This window comes from Emys orbicularis, chromosome 1, assembly GCF_028017835.1.
Source record: "Emys orbicularis isolate rEmyOrb1 chromosome 1, rEmyOrb1.hap1, whole genome shotgun sequence".
NCBI classification, from domain to species: Eukaryota; Metazoa; Chordata; order Testudines; family Emydidae; genus Emys; species Emys orbicularis.
The window spans coordinates 148,362,333-148,389,379 of record NC_088683.1 but is presented as its reverse complement, the minus strand read 5'-3'; the positions used below and the strand labels follow the sequence as shown (position 1 = coordinate 148,389,379).

At 45.0% G+C, this 27,047-nt stretch overlaps 1 protein-coding gene across 3 annotated transcripts in view; it reads left to right on the top strand.

Annotated features, from left to right (window-relative positions):
- Positions 1 to 1,559: 1,559 nt before the first annotated feature.
- The window catches only part of YBX3 (Y-box binding protein 3), a 35,864-nt gene continuing 10,376 nt past the window's right edge, over positions 1,560 to 27,047 (top strand). For 2 of the 3 annotated variants that reach the window (XM_065400277.1, XM_065400275.1), the window contains exons 1-5: positions 1,560 to 1,887; positions 7,163 to 7,226; positions 9,675 to 9,708; positions 18,327 to 18,416; positions 19,272 to 19,394. In XM_065400277.1, the coding sequence (XP_065256349.1) occupies positions 1,665 to 1,887; positions 7,163 to 7,226; positions 9,675 to 9,708; positions 18,327 to 18,416; positions 19,272 to 19,394 (534 nt within the window). In that variant the 5' untranslated portion in view covers positions 1,560 to 1,664. Of the gene's footprint in view, positions 1,888 to 2,539; positions 2,622 to 7,162; positions 7,227 to 9,674; positions 9,709 to 18,326; positions 18,417 to 19,271; positions 19,395 to 27,047 lie in introns of those variants that run through there. The other variant, XM_065400276.1, reaches the window with a different exon arrangement.

Sequence of the window (27,047 nt, the reverse complement as noted above, 5' to 3'; positions counted from 1 at the left end):
CCCGTCGATAAAAAATAACCACCTCGAACGAGAGGTGGTAGCTGCTCCCGGCGATATAGCGCTGTCTATACTGGCGCTTTTCAGCACTAAAACTTTTGTCGCTCAGGGGTGTGAACCCCTGAACTAATAAAGTTTTAGCGCTGAAAGTGGCAGTGTATTCACAGCCAAAGACAGAAACAATGACAGTAGGAAGCTGAGACATGAGATGGGGCAGCAAAGGGTTAAGAAGAGGAGAAGGGAAGGCAGGCAGTGAGGAGGGGCAATGAGAGGGGAAGCAGTGATATGGGGAAGCAACAGAGAGAGAAAAAGAGATAAGGGCAGGGAGTGGGAAAGAGACACCTGGCACAGGAGCAGCAAGGGGGAGGGGAAGGAGAGAAGGAAAAGTAGGCAGAACACAGAGGAGAAAAAGACCTATGTATTATTATTATTACAGTAGCATGAGGAGAAACCCTATCAACATTGCCCTAGGTGCTATACAAACACACAGTGCTTTCCCTGAATAACTTAATCTAAATTATTATTTATTCTTATTACGTGATTTCAGTCCATGCCACCAGGAGCCTGTGAGACAAGGTTAAAGGAGAGAATAGAAGTTGATTTTCTGAAGAACTGGGGCTCAGGCAGCTCCTATTGTCCTCATAGGGAGCAGCTGGGTTGACAGTATTTTTGAAAATCAGGCCATAGTTATGTGCATAAATATGAACACAGAAGTCTAACTTTATGCACCTATATTTAAAAAACAACAACAAGGAGTCTGGTGGCACCTTAAACACTAACAGATATTTTAAAAGCTTGGTTTTTGGGCACAGTTTCACTCTTTTCCCTGTGTAATCAGTCAGTTTCCCCTGTTTGTGAAGCAAGAGGAAAGAAAAAACATTTTTTAAAAACATTGGAAAATGCAGTTGTAAACACCACAAAACTTGGCAACACGACCCAGGGGCATAGGTAGGACATCAAAGTCCCCCCCCCTTTTTTTTTAATATTGATTAGATTTCAACTCGTTGTTGTTTTAAGATAGTGAAAGTTAATTTAAGTCACAGATGTTTTTATGTTTTATCGGATTCCTTTGGCAGAAATAAATGGGCCTGGATCTGGTCTCCCGCTGGTGCAAATCAGGAGAGAATCCACTGAAATCAGTGGATTTACACTAGTGTAAAACTAGGCCCAAGTTGCCCATGTGGTATGAGTAAGGCAGGACCCCAGGGCCCCTTTACCCACAGCGGATTGCATGGGAGTGTGTGTGTGTGTGTGGGGGGGGGGGGGCGGTACACGAGTGCAGAACTGGGCCCGGGGTGTGTCAATATGTCTTGTTCTCATGGGCCCTCGGGCTGTGTCACTTCAGCACCCAAAACCCTGATAATAATAAAATGGGGACGCGCACGCGCTCGCGCGCTCACTCTCTCTGCAACTTTCCCTGCCCCGTGCGGAGCAGCCCCACGGGAGGCGGGGCCAGGTCGCGCTGGCGGCGCGGCCCCTTTAAATGCTAATGAGGCCGCCCCAGGCTCGGGGCTGGCCCTAGCTGACTGTATTAAAAACTTCGGCGGGGCCATTTTGGGGGCAGTAAGACCCAGCGCGGAGCCCGAGCGACCCAGCGCGAGACATCGACCCACCCGACGCGCCGCGCGCCAGCACGCGGCCACCACCGACCGCCCCGGAGAGACGCAATGAGCGAGGCGGCGCAGACCAGCCCCACGGCGGCGGCCCCCCCATCCCCCACCGGCCCCCCCGCCGCCGCGCCGGCCTCCCCGGCCCAGGACGCCAAGCCCAAGAGCCCCGCTAGCCCCAGCGCCCCGGCGGGCAGCGCCAGCGGAGACGCGGCCCCCGCCGCCCCCGCCAGTGACAGCAGCAGCGCGGCCCCCGCCGCGGACACGGAGAAGAAAGTTCTGGGTGAGGCCCGGCCGGGGGGCGCGCTTGGGGGGCGCGCGCACGGGAACCTGGGGAGCCGGGCAGCTCCCACGTGCGGCGGGCGGGGGCCGGTGACAGCCACAGAGCGAGCCGGCCCCGCCTCGGCCGAGCGCTCCCCTAGGGTGGGCGCGGGGGTCCCTGCCCGGCCGGGCGATCCGGGGCGAGACCCGCGGCTGGGAGCTGGGCCGGGCCGCCCTGCGCACGTGGAGCGGGCCGGGGATCCTGCATGTGGCCCCCGCGGCTGCTGTTGTGTCCGGGGCGGGAGCGCGCGTCCTGCGCCCCGGCTGCCGGGGTTCGCTGAGCTGACTGGTCCGCTCCGCCCTGGGACTCGCGGCCCGGACCTGCCCCGTTGCGCGGCCAGCCAGGCCCCTTCCTCGCTGCTGCGCGGCCGCGCTTCCCGGGCGGGGGCGGGAGCGGGGGCGGCGACGCTCACGAGAACGTCGTAGAAAGTCTCCGTGTAAACAGGGCGCGTCGGCCACTGAGCTGCGCAGCGCGCGCCGGGCCCAGGGGCCAACTCTCCGCAAAGCTGTAGGAAGTGCAGTGCCCTTCCCGCGGCCGGCTCCTCCGCCCGCAGCGCTCCGTGGGGAGCCTCCGGCTGTCAGCAAGGACTGGAGTAAAGGCCACGGGGGCGGTTCGACCTGTGTCCGAGATGGGGGACACACAATTATTTGCCCTATTGTTGCAGCATGTTGGTCTCAGGGTATTACAGAGGCAAGGTGGGTGAGGTAATATTTTTTTATTGAACCAACTTCTGGTGAGTGAGACAAGTTTTTGAGCTACCTGGACCTGAAGAAGAGCGCTGTGTAGTTTGAAAGCTTGTGTCTTTCACCAGCAGACATTGGTCCAATAAAAGATAATACCTCAACACCTTGCTGTTTATAGTTGATATTCAACATCCGTTTGCTCATGGAGACAGACGGGTGTAAAGGAGGTTTCACGGTGGGAGGACAAGATCCTGGTGTTGGGAGAACTGCTGCTTCCTCTCACAAGTAGCTTCTGTTGCCCTCATTCCTTTCGGGAAGATAGTGGCCTGTCAGTCACAGCGGGCATCAGAAGTGCCCCTGTGAGGATGCGTGCCTGTGTTTCACTTGACTCACCATGATCGGACACACTTGGACACAGTCTGTCGTTTGTCAATGAATTCCTTAAGGACTTATGAATGTCCCAGGCGAAGGATGGAGATTCCCTAGCATCCTAGTGTAGGGGGGCCAGCACTGGGAAAAGTGCAGGCGCTTGGCCTGGCAGGAGAGCTTTTTGAGGATATTAAATGTGGTGGTAGCAGCGGGAGACAGAAATGAGGAGCAGGTGGAATTAAAGCCAGGTCAGTCGGGGGGTCAGATACTGATATTGGTCATCAGCTTCCTAGACTTTGTTGTGCAGTATTCTGTGTTTCCTTTAGTAGTACTACATTGGATCCATTTTGGGTAGATCAGCAATACAGCGTGGAGGTATGTCAGCAGTGTTCTAAGGGTATTTTAGCCATACTCGCACTAATTGTGGCATAATTTATCAGCATTCTGGAGTACAGTTCCTCTGGCAGTATTGGATTAAGGTTCTTTTGCAATATACTCTCATGGGCAAAGATGCATCGAAACAAGCACTCCTAGATCCAAACCCCAAACTTGTGCAAGTTTGGGTTCTGAACTGGATTTCTTGGTTCAGGCACACCTGGGATACCTCAGGGGTATATCAGCAGTTATGAATTTTGGAGTACTGCTGCTATCTGTTTCAATTTCTACTGCATAGAGTAGCTTGTAGGATGGCTTAAAAAGTCCTAATGTATTTTAGGAACTACACTGTTGTGTGCTATGTTTGCACTAGGGATGTAAAATGTTAACCGGTTAACTGATAAGCATCAGTCTTACCGGTAACGTATTCAGTTAATGTTTAAATGCCTAATGTGCACATAAAAAAAGTCGCAGCAATACTATTTCATAGTGTATGTGGAACTAGGTTCTACATTGTTAGGAGTTGGAACCATTGCTATGGAACTGACATCATAGGTGCGGGAACTAGGAGTGCGGGGGGTGCTGCAGCACCCACATGTATTACGCGACGGCCAGTCGCCGGGATCCCGGGTAAAACATAGGGGTGCTGCAGCACTCCCCTCGTCCCTGGTTCCTGCACCTATGTTGTGAAACGATTAACGCAATAAAACTGGGGCTATGAGACTAACTAGTAGGGAAAAGGCCTTTGCGCTCATAATGACAGGTTTCAGAGTAGCAGCCGTGTTAGTCTGTATCCGCAAAAATAACAGGAGTACTTGTGGCACCTTAGAGACTAACAAATTTGTTAGTCTCTAAGGTGCCACAAGTACTCCTGTTATTTTTGCGCTCATAAGGACTGAGACACTTGAATAGGCTTTCCAAGAGAAGCTTTCAAAGTCCTATGGTTACTGACATACAGGAGCAGATTAAAAAAGATGTCCTTGGGAATGAGGGTGGAAGGAGTTTTGCAAAAGAATGATAAAATCTTAAGTTTGGTCTGATGTCAAAACTTTGCTGTTGTCTGCAAACCAGCCTTATTGCTAGGTTGTGTTCGTGGTTTTTTGTTTGTTTGTTTGTTTTGACGCAGGGGATGTAAGGATAGTGCTTTGACTGCATTGGTTGAAAATGCTAATCTCAAACTTCCATGTTAATGGCTTTGCAAATATGTATGCTAAGTGCCACTGAAAGCATATTGTAACACATGGTGAGACCCCCTGAATTTGATGGATAAATAGAAAAATTAATTACCCACCAATTTTTGTTGACTCTTCATTAAGAAAAAAATGAAACTTGTGTCTGAAGTTTCCTGGGAAATTATTGGTTTCAGTCTGAGAGCTTTCCATGGACCTGTTAAAATGAGAGGGTTGGCTTAATTCAGTTCCTAGTGGGACACGTGTGCATACCACAAAAATCACCTCCATGATTGTCATTTATTGATCCCCGTTTTGGCAGACTAACTGGAAAGGCCAGGGTACTGAACTCTCATCCCTAGAAATGATATCTCCATGGTGGGGATGAGATACACTTTTTTAAAATCTGTCTAATGTAACTGTGGAAGTTGTCAATGTAAGTAGTCTAGACCATCATGCTTAACTGTCTAGGGTTAGGTAGAGGTGTTCCCTGGTGGCAGCTTATTCCATAATTGCTAAGGCCCCCCCTTAACTTGGGATATTGTGGAAAATGCGGATTCCACAATATTAGGCTTCCATTGCATTTTTGACAGCAGGAGTCCCTGCTTTCAGCCCTGGGCAATTTTGACAGCAGGAGTCCCCGCTTTCAGCCCTGGGCGGCTGACAGTGGAAAATTGCCAAAAAATAATAATGGACTTAATAAATAATTTTTAATAATTAATTAATTATTTCTAATTTTGCATGGCTTGTCCACTACTCAGCTGCAGTATTTTGACAGTCATCCCACAATTCACGTAGGGCCTTAATAATTACCCTTTTTGGGGTTTCTTGCGCCTTCCTCTGAAGCATGAAGTACTGGCTTTGGCCACAGGATGGGGTGGGGTGGAGGCCTGGATATTGATGGACCCCTGCTCTGATCGAGTATGGTAATATCTGTGTTCCTATCATTCTAGTTAAGGGTTTTGGCCAATTCTCTGTCCAGCTCCCTTTCTTTTCCTTGTTCTTTGAAGCAGGTATATTCAGTACAAATAAGTTATAAATGAAATTTTAAAGTGAATTTTATCTTTTAAAAATTCTAAAATTCAAGAAAGTCTGTTACTATTTTAACATGCATGTTTGTCTGCATATTATATCTGGCAAACTTATTTGGTTAGGGGAACAACCCATGCTATAGGACCGGGTGAAACTTGTTCCTCCAAGTTAATATAATAGGGTCCATGTGAAGGAGGGTGGTTGGGGACTGTTAGCAGAACGTTTCAAATCAAGAGCTGTGGAATTTTAGGGCTCAAGATCATGCTGAGTTCTCAGTAACTGTTGGATTCAGTTATCATGGAAAAAACAGAGAGAAGGAGGAAAACATCAGAGACCAATAGATGAAACTCAGGCCATCTGTTTAGAGGTTCCCTGTTTCACTGATGTAGTCTTTCTTTTGATTTTCTAGAAAGAAAGGAAGAATTGGCGCAGGATATCCGATTATATCTGTATCCATAGAATGTGAGAGTTAGTATAAGAAAAAAGCTGTTTAGGGAAAACCAAGAGGCTCTATAACTAGGGATAAAGGGGTGAAAAAGAGCAAAGGGTGAGCGTTTCCAGCCGGATATCAGAAAATATTTTCCTAACAGTAAGAACTATCAGCCGGTGGTATAATCTCCTTAGGGAAAGTATTAAAAGCCCCCCCTGCTCCACTGATGCCAGACAAGACCTGTCACCCACACTCCAGATGATGCAGCATGAGGTTCTCTGTGGTATTTTTCTGTCTACTTCTAGATGTCCTGAGCAGGCACTCCTGCCATGTCTGCTTTTTGATAGCTGGATACTAGAGTTAAACACAACTAAGTGGTGCCCCAGTCTGGCAGCTGGATTCTCTGCTTGTATGTCCTGCATCTTGCCACAGCCCATGTTCAAGCTAGGGATCGCACATGGGGATCAGTAGGCAGCAGCTGGATTGTAGAAGTGGGAAAGATAGCCTAGAAGTGACAGATGTGATCCAGTGGTAAGAGAATTGGGATGGAAATCAGAAAATGTGGGTTCCATTCTTGGCTCTGCCACTGACTTGCTGTGTGACTTCAGGTCAGCGGTTCTCAGCCCACGGGCTGCATGCGGCCCAATTAGCACACAGCTGCAGCCCAGCTCAGCTGCATGCTAAAGGTACTGCCAGGTTCCCCGCTGCATGGAGCGGAGGGGTCCAAGCTGCCCCTGCAAGTTCTGGGGGCTCGGGCAGCCGTCCACCCCTGGTCCGGGGCAGTCGTGTGGCAGGGGTCTAGGGTCGGGCTCCAAGCTGTCACTGCCCTGCCACCTGGACCATGCGGTCCAGGTAACACATTGTGGACCACTGCTTCAGGTAAATTGCTTATCCTCAGTCTCCATTCCACATCTGTGAAACGGGACTATTCATTTGTCCCCACCTGGGTAAAATAAACTGATAAACTAAAAAAGTGCTATGTAAGTGCAAAGTATTATAAGGGAGCATTTCTTTGACTATAATAAGGTTATGTTACATATTGGCCTGTCCTAAATAACTCCGTACAGTATTTGCAGGTGTAGAGGAAGGGGAACACACACCTGTTGTGTTTGATGTAGGAAGTTACTAGATGTGTGTTACTAGAGGGTGACTGATATTAATTTACTTTTAATTTTCAGCCACTAAAGTTCTTGGCACTGTCAAGTGGTTCAACGTCAGAAACGGATATGGCTTTATCAACAGGTATGTTTGTTATTATTGATAAATTTGTGCAGCACCGCAGTTCACATGCTTAATGGATCTATTAAGTCTTGAGCCTTCAAAATCAGGCTAGAAATCTCACAGGAAGAGGGGTTTTCTGAGATTTCTGGTATTTCCTGTTTCTGGTTGGGTTCAAAATACCACAAGGTTGGCCTGTGATGCCGCATTTTAGCTCTGACAGCCTGATAACCATTAAGGTTCTGAGTTAAAATCCGATGATAGGTGGATGTGGGCGGAAGTTATTGAACCTTTCCAAACGTGGGTGTGTCTGTGTTGTGGTGGGGAGGGGAACAGATTTGAGCTTTGGAGAAAGTTTTGGTAAAGGTGTTCTTACTTTCTGTCCAAACACGTTCACTCATCCCAATTACAGTCTCCACTAAAAATCCACAGTTCTATGTTTTATAGTTCTAGCTGGGCACAGACTTGAACATGCAGAAGTTACGGGGTATTCCAAAGCTCAAGTCCAGATCCACATCTGAATTTTGGAAGTGGTCCCTCTCTCTCTCTAATAGGTCAAACCAAAATTCTAGCTCTACACTCCCACACTGAATTTTAAGAATCTGCATCTTGTACTCTATGTCCACCCTCAAGGGCATCTTATCATCCACTCATGTGGGTTACTAAACTGTTTCTAAGTGACTTAAAGCAAAAAATGGGAGAGCTAAAAGCTAGTGGTACGTGTCTTGCTCATGAAAACACTGTGATAAACTTACAGTTGACAAGCTACAGAAACTTGATTATTAATATTTTTTTATTTTTTTAAATAGTTTTCAAACTTTTTTAAAAAATCCTCTGTCAGAAAATGGATATAGCAAAAGAATCCAGACAAGCCTCAGTTTAGGGAGTTCGATAACTCAAGGAGATCAGAGACGGAAGATAAAGTATTTTACATCATAGAAACCATTTCCAATACAGCACTGTATTGTGGCGGACTCCATGTCTGTGATGAATTAGAGAACGGGGATATGGAACCTTTCAGTGCAACCACAGCTTATTGAGGCTGGCTGCCCCTCATATAGGGCACTTATATTGGGGATGGGGAGAGGGGATTCGATTAATGTTGAGAGAGCTCCATATCCCCTTCTATAACACAGTTTCCAAGGTCGTGCAAGATGAGGAGGGTAATGAATGGCTTGGAGTTAAGGAAAATAACATCAAGCCTTCCATCTCTAGGTCATTGGTTTTACTTCAGCCCCTCTGAGGTAGTGATTCTTTCCAATTATGTTCTCTCAGTGAAATGCATTTTCTGGCTGTCAGTCCAGTGGGAGAAGGCTCCGCACAATAAAACCATTATCAAAATTTGCACACTTATTGTCTTCCCCTACTTTCTCTGATCCACCCGTTATCAGTCCCAGTAAGGAAGCCAAACAGTTGAATAGGCCATAGAGATTTCCCTTGCTTCCTGGGAACATAGAGATTACACCCAATAGTGCTTCTAGTTCAGTATCCTGACTCTGACAGTAGCCAATGCCACATGCTTCAGAGAGGGTGCAAGAAACCATATAGTAGCCAATTATGGAACAACCAGCTTACAGGGGAAGTTTCTAACCCCTGTTAGTGCTTGACTTCTATGCCTGGAAATAAAAAGGTTTATATTCTTATACAATTCTATCTTCCTAAATCAGGAGGAGCATATTTGGGAGAAGGGCGGGGGGGAAGAGTCCCTCAGATTTCTTGACTGTCAACTTAGCACCTTTTCACAAGCCACTGTAAACAGTAGCGTGGGACTGAAATTCTTTTGGAGTATTTAAGAGTTCCTAGCTTCTGCATCTGTGTGCGCGCACTGGATGTGAGTTCTCTCAGATATGTATCAGCCTGTATCACATGCAGAATCCTATACTGGGTGGAGGATTGTCTAGACAACCTAGTAAGTTTTGCTCCTTGATTTCATACGTAGCTCTCCCCCTCCCAGTGAGTATTCCTAGTCCCTCCTCTCCTGGGCTGTTTTGGGTTTCAGTGTAAGGGGAGCTATGTTAACAGCTGTGCACAGTCCTGTTGACAGTCTCACTTGACCTGTGGGATAATGTGCTGGGAGCTTGAGTTGCAGGTCCTGTGGTCGTGGAGAGGGAGAGAATATAATAGCCTGGCTGCCTATGTCAGACTACACCTTGGATGTCTGTCCACAGATTACAGGGTGGTCCCTGGGGAAGATGGAAAATCCCCTGCTGTTGGGGAAATGATACAGAGGGAATTCACAGCCAGGTCTGAATGGAGAGACAGAGTAGGTTTGTACTGCACGTGGAATCCCAGGGGGGGTGTGCCCTATGGAGGCTCCAGGAGATGTATTTCCAGGTTCTGTTCCTCCTTAAAAGAGGTACATGGACTGGTGAGTTGAACCCTAGGGACTATCTCCAGTAAAGCTGCAGGCCTAAATAATCAGATGCCCCATGATTACATCTCTCTCTCTCTCTCTCCACACTTTTTCCACAGAAATGACACAAAAGAAGATGTGTTTGTTCATCAGGTGAGTGAGAGGCAGTGGACTGTCTTTTTCTAGATTTTATACATTGTAAAACTTGTTGCCACGTACTGTCCATACTCATCTCTCAGCCCTAGTCTCTCCTTATGAGTGCTAAAGGCGTCATCCTGAACTGCTTCAGCCCCACATGTATCACTGACAAATTTCCTTCTCTTAGCCACTCTCATTATATGGAGTTAAAGGGGTTGTCCTAGTCAGAACTCTCCCAGCTTCCTCTGTGTATAACAGTTACAGATCCCCCTCTCTATCTTTCATCTCCTTCTGTCTTCTCTTGCCCACTGTGGTTTAGGCAGGGGGCTTTTTTCTTTCCAGCAGGGTAACTGCTCAGTTGGTGTGGGGGAGGGAGTATCTGGCTCAAATAAAGTGAAATGAACCTTTTTCCCCCCTGTTTTCTACCTCATTCTCCCACCCTCCTTTTCTTCTGCACCAGACCCTCTGTTGTTCATACTCCTGGCTTCCTTTCCAGTCCTCTCACTCTTCTTTTCTCCTTTTCATTCTTAGCCCTATTCCTCCTCTTGCTCTACTATCAATCTCTCCTTCTGTCCCCTTTCTTGCCATTCTTGAAGGAAAAGGATCCAATCGGATCCTTAACCAGCCTGGACATTATCAGCTGTCACAATGTGAAACAGCTGCAACCAAGAATGACAGGCAAGAGGGAATGCACCAGTTGTGACTGGGCAGGGAGTGGTCAACAAGAAGCCTGCTAGTGCACATGGGGTTCCCTGAACCATCAGCAGGTCATGCTTTTAAAGCGTTTCCCCATGACCTGGGACTTCTGTTCTGAGATTTGAGGATGGCTGCGACCTACTGAGGGTTAAATGTTCAGCAGCTATCTGTAATTACATCACACTCATTACTGTAATATCTGAGAGATGCACATTTGACCAAGAGGTTGTTACCCACACAAAATTCTGTTACTCACACACTTTAGGGGCACCCACCTTTACTCAGTTCCTAGGGCTCAAGGCATAACCCTCTTAATTTAGGCACCCATCCATACCCCATTCCTGGGGCTCAGGCATTACCTTAGGCTCTAGGGCACCCACCTTTACCCCGTTCTTAGGGCTTAGGCGTGATCCTGTTAATTTAGGCACCCACCCGTACCCTTCTGTGGGCTCAGGGCATTACCTTACACTCTGCGGGTTTGCAGAGTCTTTTACCAGTGAAAGAGCCTTACACAGTAATATCCTACTTAACCTCTATTTATTAACAATTCCCTACAAAAATGAATGCATACGCTAAGCATACAATGCTCACCACTCCCAGTCTTCTTGATGGCCAGTCAGGATCAGGTCATTTGGGGGACTCCAGCTTCTTCACAGTGTGGTTTGGCAGGGTGTTGAGGTCTGGCAGCTCTGATCTTGGGGCTGTGTCCTGGAGTTGGTTCCCAAGAACTTCCTTTTGGACCCCAGTTTATATAGTGAAACTTGAGTCCTGCTTAACCAATACCTTAACCAATCATTTTACTAAAATATTACTAAACAATTTTCCAACCAATTCCAAAATCTTGTAAAACAATTCTTTAACCCGTTATACCTTCATTAGTTTACACCTAGCAAAATTAATTATGTAACAGGCAGAAACAATCAACAGACAGAGACCATACAGCTAAAGAATAGTGAAGGGATAGCTCAGTGGTTTGAGCATTGGCCTGCTAAACCCAGGGTTGTGAGTTCAATCCTTGAGGGGGCGATTTGGGGCAAAAATCTGTCTGGGGATTGGTCCTGCTTTGAGCAGGGGGTTGGACTAGATGACCTCCTGAGGTCCCTTCCAACCCTGATATTCTATGATTCTAAATGGGGGACCATAAAGACAAAACAATAAAGTAGGGATTTCACAACCACAGCTTGTCGATAAGTGATTTCTTGCCAGACAGAATGCCATCAAACAAAGTTTTCTTGAACCGTCTTAAGATCTGTTTCTTTATCTGGTGATGGTGGGTACTATTAGGACAGGAATGTGAGGATGTGACTTTCTGCTTCTTGGCTAATGGCTGCTGCTCTTCTAATATGGCTACAGAGAAAGGCCTTAGGCCTTAAATATGGCTACAGGAAAAGGCCTTATCCTTACAAGGTTACGTGCATTCCCTGTTGGGAAGCTTGTCCCAAACGCCTGAAAACAACAAAATTTCAAATGCTCCCTGATGAGCTAGCACCAAACCTTAAGCACCAAAAGCACAGGCTTCTACCACTTAAAGTTAAAGGAGTAACTCCATCAAGTGTAAGAGGTTTTATCCTCTGTGTGAGCCAGCCACTAGAAGCAGATGAGAGACACACATAGTCTGCATGTTAAACAATGGTTACTGTGTATGTGTATATAACATTACTGGTGCTAAGGATACTCCGCTTGGTGGTGTGACTGTTCCTCAGGGTGATAGGAGTCAGAATTAACCTCATAGTTTTTAAGAGTTTGTGAACATGTTAATGAGAGATGAGACAGCAAGGGTGTTTGTGTGTAATTAATTACGATTTATATTGCATTAGGGGCGATGGCCTCATGTGCTAGTCATTGTACAATATCTCCCTGTCCCAAAGAGCTGACAGTCGTAAGTGCCAGGCTATAGGCAGCAGGTGGATACAGCTAACAGATGGGATCAGCACAAGGGAACCGGGAGATATTGGCCATGATGAAAAAGGTGATAGCAGCAAGTGAGCTGCCTAATCATTGTCAAGCTTTTAATAGGCATCATGGCAGTGAAGTATTTTTAAGGAGAAATTTAAAGAAGGACAATGAGGTGGCTCTACAGCTATTTACAATGGCATGGGAGTAGGCACAGCGGTGCTTGTTGAAAAGTTTTTAAAATGGGCTATCAAGAATGGCATTGTTAGCATTACTGCGTAAAAGATTATGGTAGATGAGGGTTCTTAAATGTGAAGACTAATAGTTTTGTGTTTTGATGCAGCAGAGTTTCTACCCACTCTCTTTGTCACCACTTTGTTCCTGTCCTCAGAGAAGGGGAGATATGTGATTCCCATATGTAGATTAAGGAGCCATAGTGGGAAGATGGGGAGAATTTTTGTCTTTCCAAAGGTCAATATATGGGTAAAGTGGATGGGTAAAATCCTCTAGGAGTGTGCCCTTTGAGCAAAATCAGGCCTGATGTTAGTGAGTGAAATTGCATTTATTTCAGATGTCTACTTACTCTAGGATTAAATTTGTCCCATTGTCTCAACATCCATAACTAGACTATTCTGGCTGGTCTTAGACTTGGTCCAGGATTTGATGTTCCTGAATTCATGCTCCCTTCCCTTTCTTTTGTTGTCCTACCACCCTGTCAGGAGCCCTAGCCAAATGGCATTTGAAACTCTGAAGGACTGACCACCTTCAGGCAATACTAGGCAGTTGGAGTTGGTATTGATTTAGTGGGAAGTGATATCCCCACTGCAGTAGTCTGGTTTTCCTGGTAGGATTCCTAACCAAGTACAAACTAAACCAGCCCCTGCTGAATTTATGAGAGCTGGGAGGGATCTCAGCTCCCCTTGGGATGGTACAGTGATTCAGTCAAGCAGATTGAGGCCTGCCTGAGTGAGAAGGAAAGTCAAGCAGGGAGTGGCAGTTACAAAGTCCTATCAATCACGTACACAAACATCCTGCTCTGAACTGCCTCTTTCCTCTCTGGGTAGTGACTGTTCCCTGCCTCTGTGGACTCCTCCCCCAGCACTTGGGAAGTGTGGAGGAGGGGTTGGATTACACATGTAATCTCTTTAGAATAAGGCTGACCTAGTTGAAGGGACACACCCACCCTCCACTCACACAGTGGGAGGGGAGCAGGCAGATCTTATGATCAGGGTGGGGGTTAACACTCTTTATTTGCTGCTATTGGATGCTATTTATATATACACAGCATACAGATTAAAATACTTCTCTCCTTAGATCATACATGGCTGCTTTGTATTAACAGTTTCTCTCTTGCCATGGCTCCAAATCATGCAGAATCTGGAGCTAGAAAGACCTATTTGGCCTCATCTTGCTTATCGTTCTTGGCCACGGCCTGATCATTCTTTGGTGTGTTACCTAGGTCTCTGTCTATTACCAGTTATAAGTGACCCAAGTGATGTGCCTCTACCATTCTCATTGGGGAGGCTATGGCTATTCCAAAATGAAATAAATGAAGAAATATTTCCTGGAACTTTCCTCCTGAAATTTTAACTAATTTCTTCTAGTTGCAGCCCCTTTAGCATCCTTAAAAGTTCCTATCCCTCTTTGGTGTTTAAGAACATAAGAATGGTCTGACCCAGTACGGCCAGTTGTCCATATAGCCCAGTATCCTGTCTTCAGACAGTAGCCAATGCCAGGTGCTTCTGAAGGAATGAACAGAATAGCAATCATTGAGTGATCCATCCCCTGTCATCCACTCCCAGTTCTGGCAACCAAAGTCTAGGGATACCCAGAGCATGAGGTTGCATCCCTGGCCATCTTGGTGAATAGCTATTGATGGACCTATCCTCCATGAACTAATCTAATTATTTTTTGAACTCTGTTATAGTTTTTGGCCTTCCCAACATCCTCTGACAAAGAGTTCCACAGGTTGACTGTGCATTGTGCGAAAAAATATTTCCTTTTGTTTGTTTTAAACCTCTGCCTATTAATATCATTTGGTGGCCCCTAGTTCTTGTGTTACGAGAAGGAGTAAATAACACTTCCTTATTTACTTTGTTCACACCAGTCATGATTTTATAGACCTCTATCATATCCCCACTTAGTTGTCTCTTTTCCAAGATGAAAAGTCCCAGTCTTATTAATCTGTCCTCTTACAGCAGCCGTTCCATATCCGTAATCATTTTTTGTTGCCCTTTTCTGAACCTTTTCCAATTCCAGTATATCTTTTTTTTTGAGATGGGGCGACCACATCTGCACACAGTATTCAAGATGTGGGCATACCATGGATTTATATAGAGGCAATATGGTATTTTCTGTCATATTATCTATCCCTTTCCTAATGATTTCAAGCATTCTGTTAGCTTTTTTGACTGTTGCTGCACATTGAGTGGATGTTTTCAGAGAACTATCCACAATGACTCCAAGAACTTTCTTGAGTGGTAACAGCTAATTTAGAGCCCATCATTTTATATGTGTCGTTGGGATTATGTTTTCCAATGTGCATTACTTTGCATTTATCAGCACTGAATGTCATCTGCCATTTTGTTGCCCAGTCACCCAGTTTTGAGAGATCCTTTTGTAACTCTTCGCAGTCTGCCTGGGACTTAACTATCTTGAGTAGTTTTGTATCATCTGCAAATTTTGCCACCTCACGGTTTACCCCTTTTTCCAGATCATTTATGATCATGTTAAATAGGACTGGGCCCAGTACAGACCCTGGGGGGGGGGCACCACTATTTATCTCTCTCCATTCTGAAAAATGACCATTTATTCCTACCCTTTGTTTCGTATCTTTCAACCAGTTACCAATCCATGAGAGGACCTTCCCTCTTATCCCATGACTGCTTACTTTGCTGAAGAGCTTTTGGTGAGGGACCTTGTCAAAGGCTTTCTGAAAATCTAAATACACTATGTCCACTGGATCCCCCTCATCCACATGCTTGTTGACCCCCTCGAAGAATTCTAGTAGATTTGCGAAGCATGATTTCCCTTTACAAAAACCATGTTGACTCTTCCCCAACAAATTATTTCATCTATGTTTGTCACAATTTTGTTCTTTACTATTCAACCAGTTTGCCCAGTACTGATGTCAGGCTTACCGGCCTGTAATTGCCAGGGTCGCCTCTGGAGCACTTTTTAAAAATTGGTGTCATGTTCGCTATCTTCCAGTCATTTGGTACAGAAGCTGATTTAAATGATAAGTTACAGACTACAGTTAGTAGTCCTGCAATTTCACATTTGAGTTCCTTCAGAACTCTTGGGTGATGCCATCTGGTCCAGGTGATTTATTACTGTTTAGTTTATCAATTTGTTCCAAAACCTTTTCTAATGACACCTCAATCTGGGACAGTTCCTCAGATTTGTCACCTAAAAAGAATGGCTCAGGTTTGGTAATCTCCCTCACATCCTCAACCGTGAAGACTGTTGCAAAGAATTCATTTAGTTTCTCTGCAATGGCCTTATCAACCTCAAGTGCTCCTTTAGCATAGATCATAGAATCATAGGGTTGGAAGGGACCTCAGGAGGTCATCTAATCCAACCCCCTGCTCAAAGCAGGACTAATCCCCAGACAGATTTTTACCCCAGTTCCCTAAACGGCCTCCTCAAGGATTGAACTCACAACCCTGGGTTTAGCAGGCCAATGCTCAAACCACTGAGCTAGCATCCCTTAAGGTTCTTTCAGCAGTGGTCCTGAACTGTGAACTGTTCCTTCATTTACAATCTGTGTGTTTTATTTTGTTTCAATTTTGAATGAATTCAAAATAATTTTTTTGTCTCTGTGTAGTATAGCTCCCGAATCTGTCCATATACAATATATTTCTATTATCACCGTTTTATCTAATTGAAATATTCAGAATTGCAATCTTTCTGTCCATAAATGTCATAATACCACATTTGAAACTATCCAGTCTGTCCTCAGTCACCATAGAATCTGGGCACCTCACAAATTTGAATGAATTTATCCTTACTATACCACTGTGATATAGGTAAATCTGGTATTAGTTTCATCATTTGACAAATAGAAGTGCGCCAGGAGACACTGAACCAGATGAAATAATGTGACCACAGTCCCACAGAAGTCTGCATCACAGACAGGAACTGCACCCAAATCTCCAGATTTCAAGTCTAGTGCTGGTATCAAATTTTCCTAGTTTTGATCTAATCTGTGTCCAGGTTTGTTAATTGTGATACCTAGCTCTTATATATAGCATCTTTTCATGTGACGATCTCAAAGCACTTGACAACACTTCTAGGTATACTTAATCCTGCCTCAGCACAGGAAGATTGCCTAGATGACCTCTTGAGGTCCCTTCCAAACCTACATTTCTGTGATAGTGCTTCAGGTAAAATCTTTGGCATAAATTGCATTGACTTTAGTAGATGTAGGGGTAGCCCACTAATTGCTCAAGGAGCCTTTCAGTGAATATGGGCTGAGTTTCTGTATCATATAATGGAAGGGATATTTGACCCTAGGTGTTTGTCTGCGTAGCAGAACCAAGGGCAAGAAGAGGAGGCCCTTTCTGAAAGTCACTTAACACCTTACAGTTAAAAGGTCATTAATAATGCCAGACCAAGTAGCATTAATGGTTCTAGCCCTCTAGAACCATTGATAGTGGAACAGAGCCCAAAGCCAGAAGTTTTGCATAGTTTCAGATTTTGTTGCAAACACCTTGCACAGTTCTCCTGCATTCCCTTTGTTGACACTTTGCAGGCACTACTGGATTAGGGGGGGATGGTCTGGGTAGAGGGATGCACAGTTAATATTGCCATCCATCAAGAGATTTCAGCCCAATTCCCATCTGCCCATCTCTCCTTGGCTGTCCACAGAGAAGAGAAATTCAAGATGCTGTCAGGGTAGTGTGGCTTCTTGTGCCTCTGCCCTCTATGGTCTCTGAAAGGACGTCAGGTCTTGGGCCTACTGCCTGTACCTGTGTCTGTGTGGAATTAGATCAGGACCTAAGTACGCTATCCCATGTATACCAAACACTTATCGCCATGCAGGTCCAATTGGGTTTCAGGCACTTGTGTCTCCTCCCTTTGGGGACTTGCAACCAATGCAACAACCTTCTTAAAACAAAGGACCAGAGCATTAGAGAAAAAATGGCATATTTAGTCTAATCTAATCTTATGCTTCACCACAAGCAGTTAGATGAACTTCCCTCTTGAGTTACAGGAACAGAACTAACTTGTATCTGTTAGCAAGTTCAGATCCTCCTGTGACTGAGCATCTCTCAATCTGATTCTCTGACCCTACCCTGTTTGAACTTTTTTGGGGGGGAGTGGGGGATGCTGCTTAGGAAGAGGGCTAGAACCATTAATACTACTTGGTCTGGCATTATTAATGACCTTTTAACTGTAGGTGTTAAGTGACTTTCAGAAAGGGCCTCCTCTTCTTGCCCTTGGTTCTGCTACGCAGACAAACACCTAGGGTCAAATATCCCTTCCATTATATGATACAGAAACATCACTGTAGTGAGAGCATTAAGAGTATTTGTCACAGATACCATGGTACTCTTTGAACTATATGGGGAGAAAGTGCCAATGTGGATGCCAGTGGGGTTGTAGGGATGGTCTAGAGCATCAGAGGGTGAGTTAGGACTCAGGAGACCTTAGCTTGGTTCCTGGCTCAACAGCAGACTTCCTGTGTGACTTTGGGCAAGTAACTTTATCTACTTAGTGCCTCTGTTCGATGTCTAAAAATGAGAATAATATCTCTCATTACACCCTGTGAGGTAGAGGGTATGCTCTGTTAAGGATTGAGTGGTACTGAGATAATAAGATGCTAAAGGTCATTTAAATCACTGATAGTGCCCTTTCTGAATAAAGCAGAGTGAGGCTGTACATGAATAGTCTGAGATTGGGCAGAGGCAAAGGTAGCAGCCACTCCATCTCCTTGCCGCGAGCCACTAACTTGCTATCGGGGAACTGCTCTGGGAGAATCTGATTTCTGTTGCATTCCACCTCTGACTTTTGATCAAGGTGACTGTTTTGTCTCTTTAAAGACCGCGATCAAGAAGAACAACCCACGGAAATACCTACGCAGTGTTGGTGATGGAGAGACTGTAGAATTTGATGTGGTCGAGGGAGAGAAGGTGAGAGAATCTGAGCGATGGAGAAAGGCCTAAGTGGTCTTGGGTAGTCCATTGCCACCTTTCTCCCAATGGGGTTGGATGTAGGATCATTCCTTTGTATACGTCCTCTAGTGCTCTGTTCAGTCTAGTGATAAATTACTCCACTGATGGAACTTCTACTATTTCCCTTGGGAGACTATTCTCCTGTAATAAATCTTTACAAAATATATCAGGATCTCCACTTTGGAATTGTTTTTCTTTAATTTCATCCCATTACTCCTATGGGTTATAAAATTTTCTTATTTGACTAGATTAATTTTTTTAAATAGGAAGGCTGTAGGTCTGTACATGCACATTTTTGTACCCTACTGAATAATTCTCTCTGTCCTTGGTATTTGAACCCTTCAAATACTTGTAGATTCATGTTTCCTGTTAATTGTCATTTATCTAATCTGTAGATATTCAGGGTTGTTTTTTTGTGTTGTGTGTGGTTTGGTTGGTTGGTGGTTGTTTGTTTTAGTTTTTGTTCCTCAAAATTCAATTAAATTTTTCTGGCCCTCTGATCATTTTGCTGATATCTTCTGAACTCCCTATAGTTTGTGAATCTCTTTCTGGTAATGAGGTTGAAAATACCTGGCCTGCTTGTGCATTCTTGCCATATGAGGCTTGTGAGGAGTGGAAAAATAAGCAGTGTCAAAGAAACGTGCTATTTGGAGGGAAGACAGTCCCCTCTTGTCTTGTTTCTGTAATTATGGAAACAGGGAGATGTTTTGATTCCCCATCTTGCTTCCTTTCTCTGGGTCTGTCTGCCTTCCACTTGGTTCTTGTTCTCTTGCCTGTTTTTCATCACGTCCTTTCTCTCTGTTTCTATCTCAGGGTGCAGAAGCAGCCAATGTCACTGGTCCAGATGGAGTCCCCGTGGAAGGCAGTCGTTATGCTGCAGACAGGCGCCGTTATCGACGTGGCTATTATGGCAGACGCCGTGGACCACCTCGTAATGTAAGTTGGGCTCAGTTTTTGTTTCAGCACTCCCACTTCAACCCCAGATCCTGAGATTCCCTGCGTGAGGATTAGGGAATTCCAAGTTAAGCACTATGTCATGATGAACAAATCCAGCTGAACTTGGAGGCAAGTGGTATGTTCCTCCTGATGTGCCCAGAAGGGAGAGGTTAACCAGCCACTGTCTTCTACCAATATTATGTACCCACGATGTTGGAGCTGACACAATACACTCAGCCACTTGAGCTTTTCTGAAGAGATACCTCCCTGGTGTCTGTCTCTAGGAGGATGTGAAAAGTGGCTTTTGGTTGTGGAAGTATTTTCCTCCTTAAAAATGTGCCTCTATTTCTTTGCATAGTGAAGTACTCACTCTATTCTCTTCACTCATTCCTTTTTGGTTCTGTCTACGCTGGCCTAAAAGGTGATGGAATAAACAGTTGCTTTCCTTGCCTGTACAGGGACCATGTTAGGCCCCTGTCTATGCAAGGGCTTCAAGCAGTGCACTTTTTGCTCGGGGATTATTCCAGAGTCTGATGCCTCCTATGCCTGGGTAAAGCATTGTGCAGAGTGCTATACTTTCATTCCGTGCACCACATGGGAGATTGAGATGAGCCTGCAGCCTCAAACCTAAGCCTACAGCCTGATAACCTGACAGGTCTGTCAAAGGTATTCCGTTCAGCCTCTGTGCTGAGATCCTCTGACACAGGGTCCAAGACGCACAATTGCGAGCCCTGAGGCCAGAACTATCATGGGCTGAAGATTGGAATTTCCTTGGCTCTGTACCACTTTAGATTTACACAGTGGCAATATCTGCACCAATTGCTAAGATCTCAAACCTAGCATTGACTCAAGAGGCGGCAATAACAAAGAGAGAGGAAGCCACATCCCTCTCCTTCATACCCTTCAATCCATGAGGGCCTTGAAGACTTTCATGGCATTGCTGTCGCCTGTTCTCCATGCTTCTCAGGAACTGGAATAACTAATTTGGATTCCTCATTGGTTCACGTGGCAGTGATGTCTTTTGATATCTGTGTGCCTGAGTTTGTGGGGGGTGTCCACTGACAAGGCAACTAGCCAACCCACCATTTGCTTTTTTTGCTGCTTGAACTCTGTCTCTATACTGATTTCTCTGGTCTTAATCCAGAACTGCCTTGGGGGTACCTTCAATCCCTTTTGGAGATTAACTTGGAGGGTCTCCTGACTCAACCTCAAGACATTGGTCATCTTCCCCCACCTCAGATCAAGGTATCATGGAAGGATATCTTGCAGGGCCATCTTCAACCTGTGTTGCCCTGTGTACAGGACTCCATGAAAGCCTTGCTGGAGGTTGAGGCCAATCTCTCTGCACTGGCACCAGTGCCCCTTCCAACACTAAACCTTCCCTCTGCACCAATGCCTTCACAAGCACCTATTCCTCATCTGCCACTGACACAGCCTGTCTTTGATGACATTGATACCAGTAAGAGACCCCTTGGATCTATCCACATCTGTGGAATAGTATGAGACTCCTTCAGAGGAAACGTTCAAGTTCCTTTTGTAGGCACATACAAATAGTATCTCATCAGAAGAACAAATTGATGCTTCATCGGTTTCCCTTCTTATGAACAGATACTGTTTCAGTAACTAGTGGGGAGAATGGCAAGAGTTCTCCAGCTGCAAACAGGGGTTATGGCACCAGAGATATCAATCCCCTGTTTATCATGTTACAAATGCAGACCAGGGAGAAGCTTGCTCTGTCTACAGCTGTGCCCAAGGATATCTGTCTCTCTCTGCTCTCATTTCCAAGAGAGCAGACAGGATTTATGTTAAACCATGTGAAGGACATCAGTTATAGTGTTGCTTGGCAAACTCCATGCTGTTACCTGCGGTACAGGAAAGAAGGGTCAGTAGGGTGTCCCACTCTACCCTCTCTGTCAGAGGGGATATTAACTGGATATTTTGGTAGTATGTTCCTACTTACCTGTCTCATTAGGATTTTGGGTGGCCAACTATAAGCCACATGTCCCATTACAGTTATGCCCTGTGGATGCCATGAGCCACATCCTGGAATCTTTTCCTGAGGAACAGAAGAAAGGAACTAGGACACTGGTTGCTAAGGGTCGTGTGCTTGCTAAGTGCTCCCTAAAAGCAGCATATGATGCCTTGCACAGAAGTGCAAGAACAGTTGCCCATCTGTATAGAGTGTACTCCTTTGAGGGCCTGGGCTTCTTTAATGACAAAACAGATGAAGCTCTAAAGAACATTAAGGCCTCTGCCTCCTCTTGGTGGCTAACTATCCTCTTCCTCAACTCGGAGGAGGTCTGCTCTTCCTACTTTCGAAGTCAGGTTCCCTCACAACACAAAAGCATGCAATCCCAAAGGTGATATGAGCCACCTCCTAAACTTGCTACTGGCCTCAGCAGTATGGAATCAGGTTTCCTTGCCACGTGGCCCTCAGCATTGGCCTCTAACCAAAAGTTTGGCGAGGTGTGGTTGAGAGCTTTGCACCAATTTACGTCATGTCTCCCTATCCTTTGGATCCAGTCTTTTTTTTCTACAGTGTCTGGTATAGGATTACTTCCAATTGCTGGGTACTGGACACTGTCAGTGACAAATACTCCATCCAGTTCTTCATTGTGCCATCTTGCCACCTCCCTCTTCAGGGACCCATATTCTGAGACAGTTCCATCAGAAGTAGTGGATTCTCTTCTCAAGAAGAGCTATAGAGGAGTTTCCACAAAAACCCTGAAGGGAAAAGATTTTATTTTTTCTCTTTCCTGATCCCTGAGAAGAATGATGGCCTGAGACCCATTGTGGACCTCAGAAACCTCAACAGGTACATATAACCATTCACATTCAGGATGTTCACGATGGGGGGCATTTATGGCTTCCTTAAAGAACACCTGCTTTCATGCAGCATCCAAATGCTTGCATCAAGTTCTGAGGTTCTGTGTGGGGACAAGACACTAGAGTCCTTCCTTTATCACAGCCCTGTGAGTGTTCACCAAGTGTCTCATAGTGGTTGCTACACTCCTCAGACACCAAGCAATATTTGTTTACCCATGTCTGGTTGACTGGCTAACAGCTAGCTCTCAACAGGATCTCTCCTCAGCGATTCAGTGTATATATACAGCCTCTTCCAGTCTTTGGGATTGTTGATTAACTGGAAGAAATCCACTTTTCAACCGGCACAAAGGATTATCTTTTATCAGAGTGGTCCTGAATGCCAGTGGGTCAGAAACTTTCAGGATGGTACCTATTGCTTCCCACCTCAGCATAGTTGCTCCAGTGCCTTCAATCTTGACTAGGGTGTGTATTGCCAAGGCCATAAAACACGGCATAGGGAACACCTGGGATTCCAGACAGTCTATCGATGTGCTCCATCCAGTACATAAACAGGACAGTGTAGTGCCCCTAAATACCAGCAGAAATCATTCAGTCTCTCATTAAATATAGCTGCTATATGGGAGGATTGGAGGGTGGCGAACATATGTGTATTTTAAAAAGGCTCGGTGATCTGTGAAACTATAGGTCTATAAGCTGTACATCTGTACCTGGTAACCTGGCTGAAACAATAACTAAAAATAATCTTCTAGATGTTTTATTACAGGGTCTACTCACTACAATTCTTGCAAAGGAAAATAGATTAGTACAACACTATTACAATTCTTTGGCCTTGTCAATGAAGTAGTTGACAAAGCAGAACCAGTTGAAATAATTCATTTAGACTTCCAAAAGGTCTCTGACAAAGTCTCTTACCAGAGGCTACTAAAGATGCTAAGTATCATAGGATGAGAGGCAAAGTATTGTCATTTGATCAAAAATTGGCTAGGAGACAGAAGGCAGAGTAGAATGGTCAACTTTCATCATGGCAAAAGGTGGTGTGGTGACTCTAGGTTCTGTACTGAGTCTAGTGTTTAACAATGAAAAGGGCAGTGAGGTAGCAAAATCTGCAGGTAACACTTATTTAGGTTAGTCAGAACCAGAGAGGACTGTGAGGAACTACATAGACTTGACCAAGCTAGGTAAATGGGCAACAAGAGGGCAAATGTTAATTTAACTATCCTACACAAGAAAAGGGCCTGGACATCATTGTAGACAACTCAATGTAGACCTCTACTCAGTGTGCAGCTGCAGTCAAAGGAGAACAAGATGCATAAGAAATGGCATATAATGCCATTACATGAATCAGTGATATGTTTCATCTGGAATTGTAGTTGCCCTGGTCCTGGGACTAGCCCCTCCTGCAGTTTCAATCAAGAGGGATAACGTTAAGGCCCGCAGCTGTGATGCAGTAGCATAGAATGTTGTCCTGGGAGAGAGACTGGCAATGAGAGAGCTGGGGGAGGGGGAAGGAATTGGAAGGCAGTTAAAGGAGGAGAAGACAAAAAGAGGCGGTGCTGGGGTAAAAAGGGGATTTGCCAGAGGAAGCTAGTTGGCTGAAACGTGGTGTGCAAGGAGCCTGGATGTGAGGGGCATACCTCCATGTGAATGATGAGGTTGACCACTGGGACTTGGACAGGGAATACAGTTTGGGTGCCTTGGCTGTCCAGGTAGAGGAGCTATTGTTCAAAAGTGGACCTGAGGAAAGAGATGTGGTCATTGGAGTGTCAAAGCAAAGGACCATCGCAAGCCAGAGACAGTTGAAGGTGCTGGGATAACTGGGGTGAAGCTCAGGGAAGAGGAGGAGCTGATTCTTTCTTGGGGTGACACAGCATGGTATTAACAAATTTCTTTTGTTGTGATGATACTTTACTATTTATTTTCCTAAGCAAGTATTTGTTACTTTATATTAGTGTTCTGTTATTTATTTATTTATCTTCTTGTCCCTACCAAATTTCTGGGTTTTTCCTTTTTAAAGTTTACATTTTAAGATTATCTCCCTTGTATTGGCTTGCCTCTGCCTTTCTGCACAGTAGGAATAGCCTAACTGAGGACTGGGTCACTGCAAAATACTGCATGCAGTGTTTGTCACCTCATCTCTAAAACAATATTGCAAAAATACAGGGGGCTCAGAGAAGAGCAATGAAAATGGATGAGCATGGTAAAGACTGTCATATGAAGAAAAATTAAAAGATTGGGATGGCTTACCTTAGAAAGAAGATGACTAAAAGAAGACCTGATAAAAGTATATAAAGTGCGTGTGTGTGTTAGAGCTTCTGTTTTTCCCTGTCTCATAACAGAAAAACAAGGGGATGTTGAAATTGAAAGGTGCAAATTCAAAACTAACAAAAGGAAATATATAATTGGACTGTGGAACTTGCTTTCAGGGGACGTTCTTGAGGCCAAAAAGTTAGAAAGATTCAAAGAGGGATAGCACTACAGACGCTCCCCAGGTTACGCAAACCCAATTTACAGAAATCCGCACTTACGGAAAAAGTTCCGTAAGCTTTTTTTTTTTTAATCGTCAGAGATACGTTCCCGACTTACGCAAGGCGTTCCGGAATGGAATGCTTGCGTAAGTCGGGGAGCTTCTGTATAGAGATAAGACTATTCAGAGTTATAATAATTAATGCTCAAAGGAAGGTCTTGAAAGGGATATACAGTTTCATGATTACAGCCAGTCTCTGACTATTAGGATGAGGCCTTCATGGAGGCCCTCCCACTCCAGCTGCAGGATTTTTAACCTTTTTTCTTAAATATCTCATGCTGGCTACTGCTGGAGACCGGATACTGGACTAGATGGACCTTGAGTCTGATCCATTAAGGTAACTGGTATGTTCCTGCAAAAGTGGAGGAATTAGACTTGTGCCTTTTTTTTTTCTGCTTTATAATCTATAATGGGAAGAAACCTGGAGGAATATTTTAAAATGTTTTTGTCTTTCCCGACCCCTGCACAATGGCTTTTTTTTTTTTTTAAATATTAGAAATTCAGGTCTCTTCTACTCCCTCCTGGAAGACTTTATAGATGGCTAAAGAACTGGTAGGATTATGGCATCCAGGCTTCAGTCTCCTGTGGAACTGCGAGGGAAAGGATTTTATTTTGATGAAATTGTCTAAAAACACTAATACACTTGTTTCTTAACTATGCTAAATGATTTCTATGTACTCTTCACCTTTTCTGAAGTCAGTGGCGTTTACAATGGCATAAACATGGTGTAACAGAGTGGAGAATCAAGGTGTGAACTGCTTGTCAGGACTAAAGAAAAACCTGAGAAGAAGAAGATCTTAATGAAAAAACACAAACACCCAATTCCTGTCAATTGCAGGCACTGGTCCTTGTAGTAGTGCTCTAGCAAAAAAATAAGGAAGACATGACTTGATTGTCTTGATGTTTCAAAGCCTAAAAAAGAGATAAAATCCACTTTGGAGAAACGCACACTTTCTTTGTACCTCCATAAAGAAGGAAAAAGGAGACTTTTTTTTTTGCATGTCACTTCTAGATTATGGAGACGAGGTAGTAAGTGTAACAAGTTTTCTGCCATTGACTTCATTGGTAGTAGGAACAAACTATAGCAAAATCCTGGATTCCATGTCTAAACTAGAAATTCTGCGGAAGCTGCATTTAAATGAAAAGGGGGAGGATTTTACTAAATTAAATAATTCAGATGAAAAGACCAATCGAGTATAGTATTCCCTCAGTTATTTATTTTGGTATTCAATTCACAGGTTTTACATTGCCCCTAAATTTTCTCTCTTCTAGATGCTGCAAGACTTAAATTAAATTGCATTTTGGAAGCTGTCATGGGAAAGATGGAGGTTTTGGCAGATACGTAGGCTGTCGCAGGACTTTTCTGCAGCGTCAAAGGCATGGGAAATGGTTTGGGATTGTGGGCCATGTATATTGGCTGGAAGCTATGCTAAAATGATCAGTTGAAAAATTGGTAGCACTAGTGATATTGTCATAATGGGATTTCAGTGGTAGCCGCAGGAACGTGCTAGCCGCCACTTCCCGCAGCTCCCATTGGCCGGGAACGGTGAACCACAGCCACTGGTAGCTGTGGGGGGGCGTGTCTGCAGACGGTCAACGTTAGCAAAATGTCTCGCGGCCCACAATCAGATTACCCTGATGGGCCGGCCGTGGGTTGCCGACCACTGGCTTAGAGCATCTTCACCAGAAGCACTACAGCAGTGCAACTGCATTGGTACAGCTGTGCTGATGCAAGTGTAGACCTGCCCTAAACCTGGTAAAGGGGATTTCCTGTAGTTCAAATGGTACAGGCCTACATTGTTCAAGGTGAAGGACTAGGGTTCTAGTCTTGGCTCCTCAGAGATGTGGGGGAGTGTGACTTTTCCAGTAATCATCTGTCTGCAGCACACACATCCATTACAGGGGGCCGGGGAGGGGCCTGCTGATCTGGATTGGGCTTTGCAGCGCAAGGGAGTCTTGAGGAGGAATTTGGTGGGTATGCATGCTAGGATAAGGTAGTACAATGCAGGCCTGTGGCTAGCATGGAAGAAGGCACAAAGACCAGAGTAGGCAAATACACAAAGGGAATGATGAAATGGTATTTGCTTCCAATCATGGCTCTTGGTACCTCCTTCTCCCTAGAACCAGTTCCTGCTCCTTGATGTTCACATTATGCCCCTCCCCACTCTTGAGTTGTTCCTTAGTTAGGCTGCATGTTATCTTTCCACCTTCCCTCTTAAATCAGAACTTCCAACCCCTTCATCATTCTTGTTTTTTGTCCCCGTCCCCCCCCCCCCCATTCCCTTCATTGTGATTGCATCTTT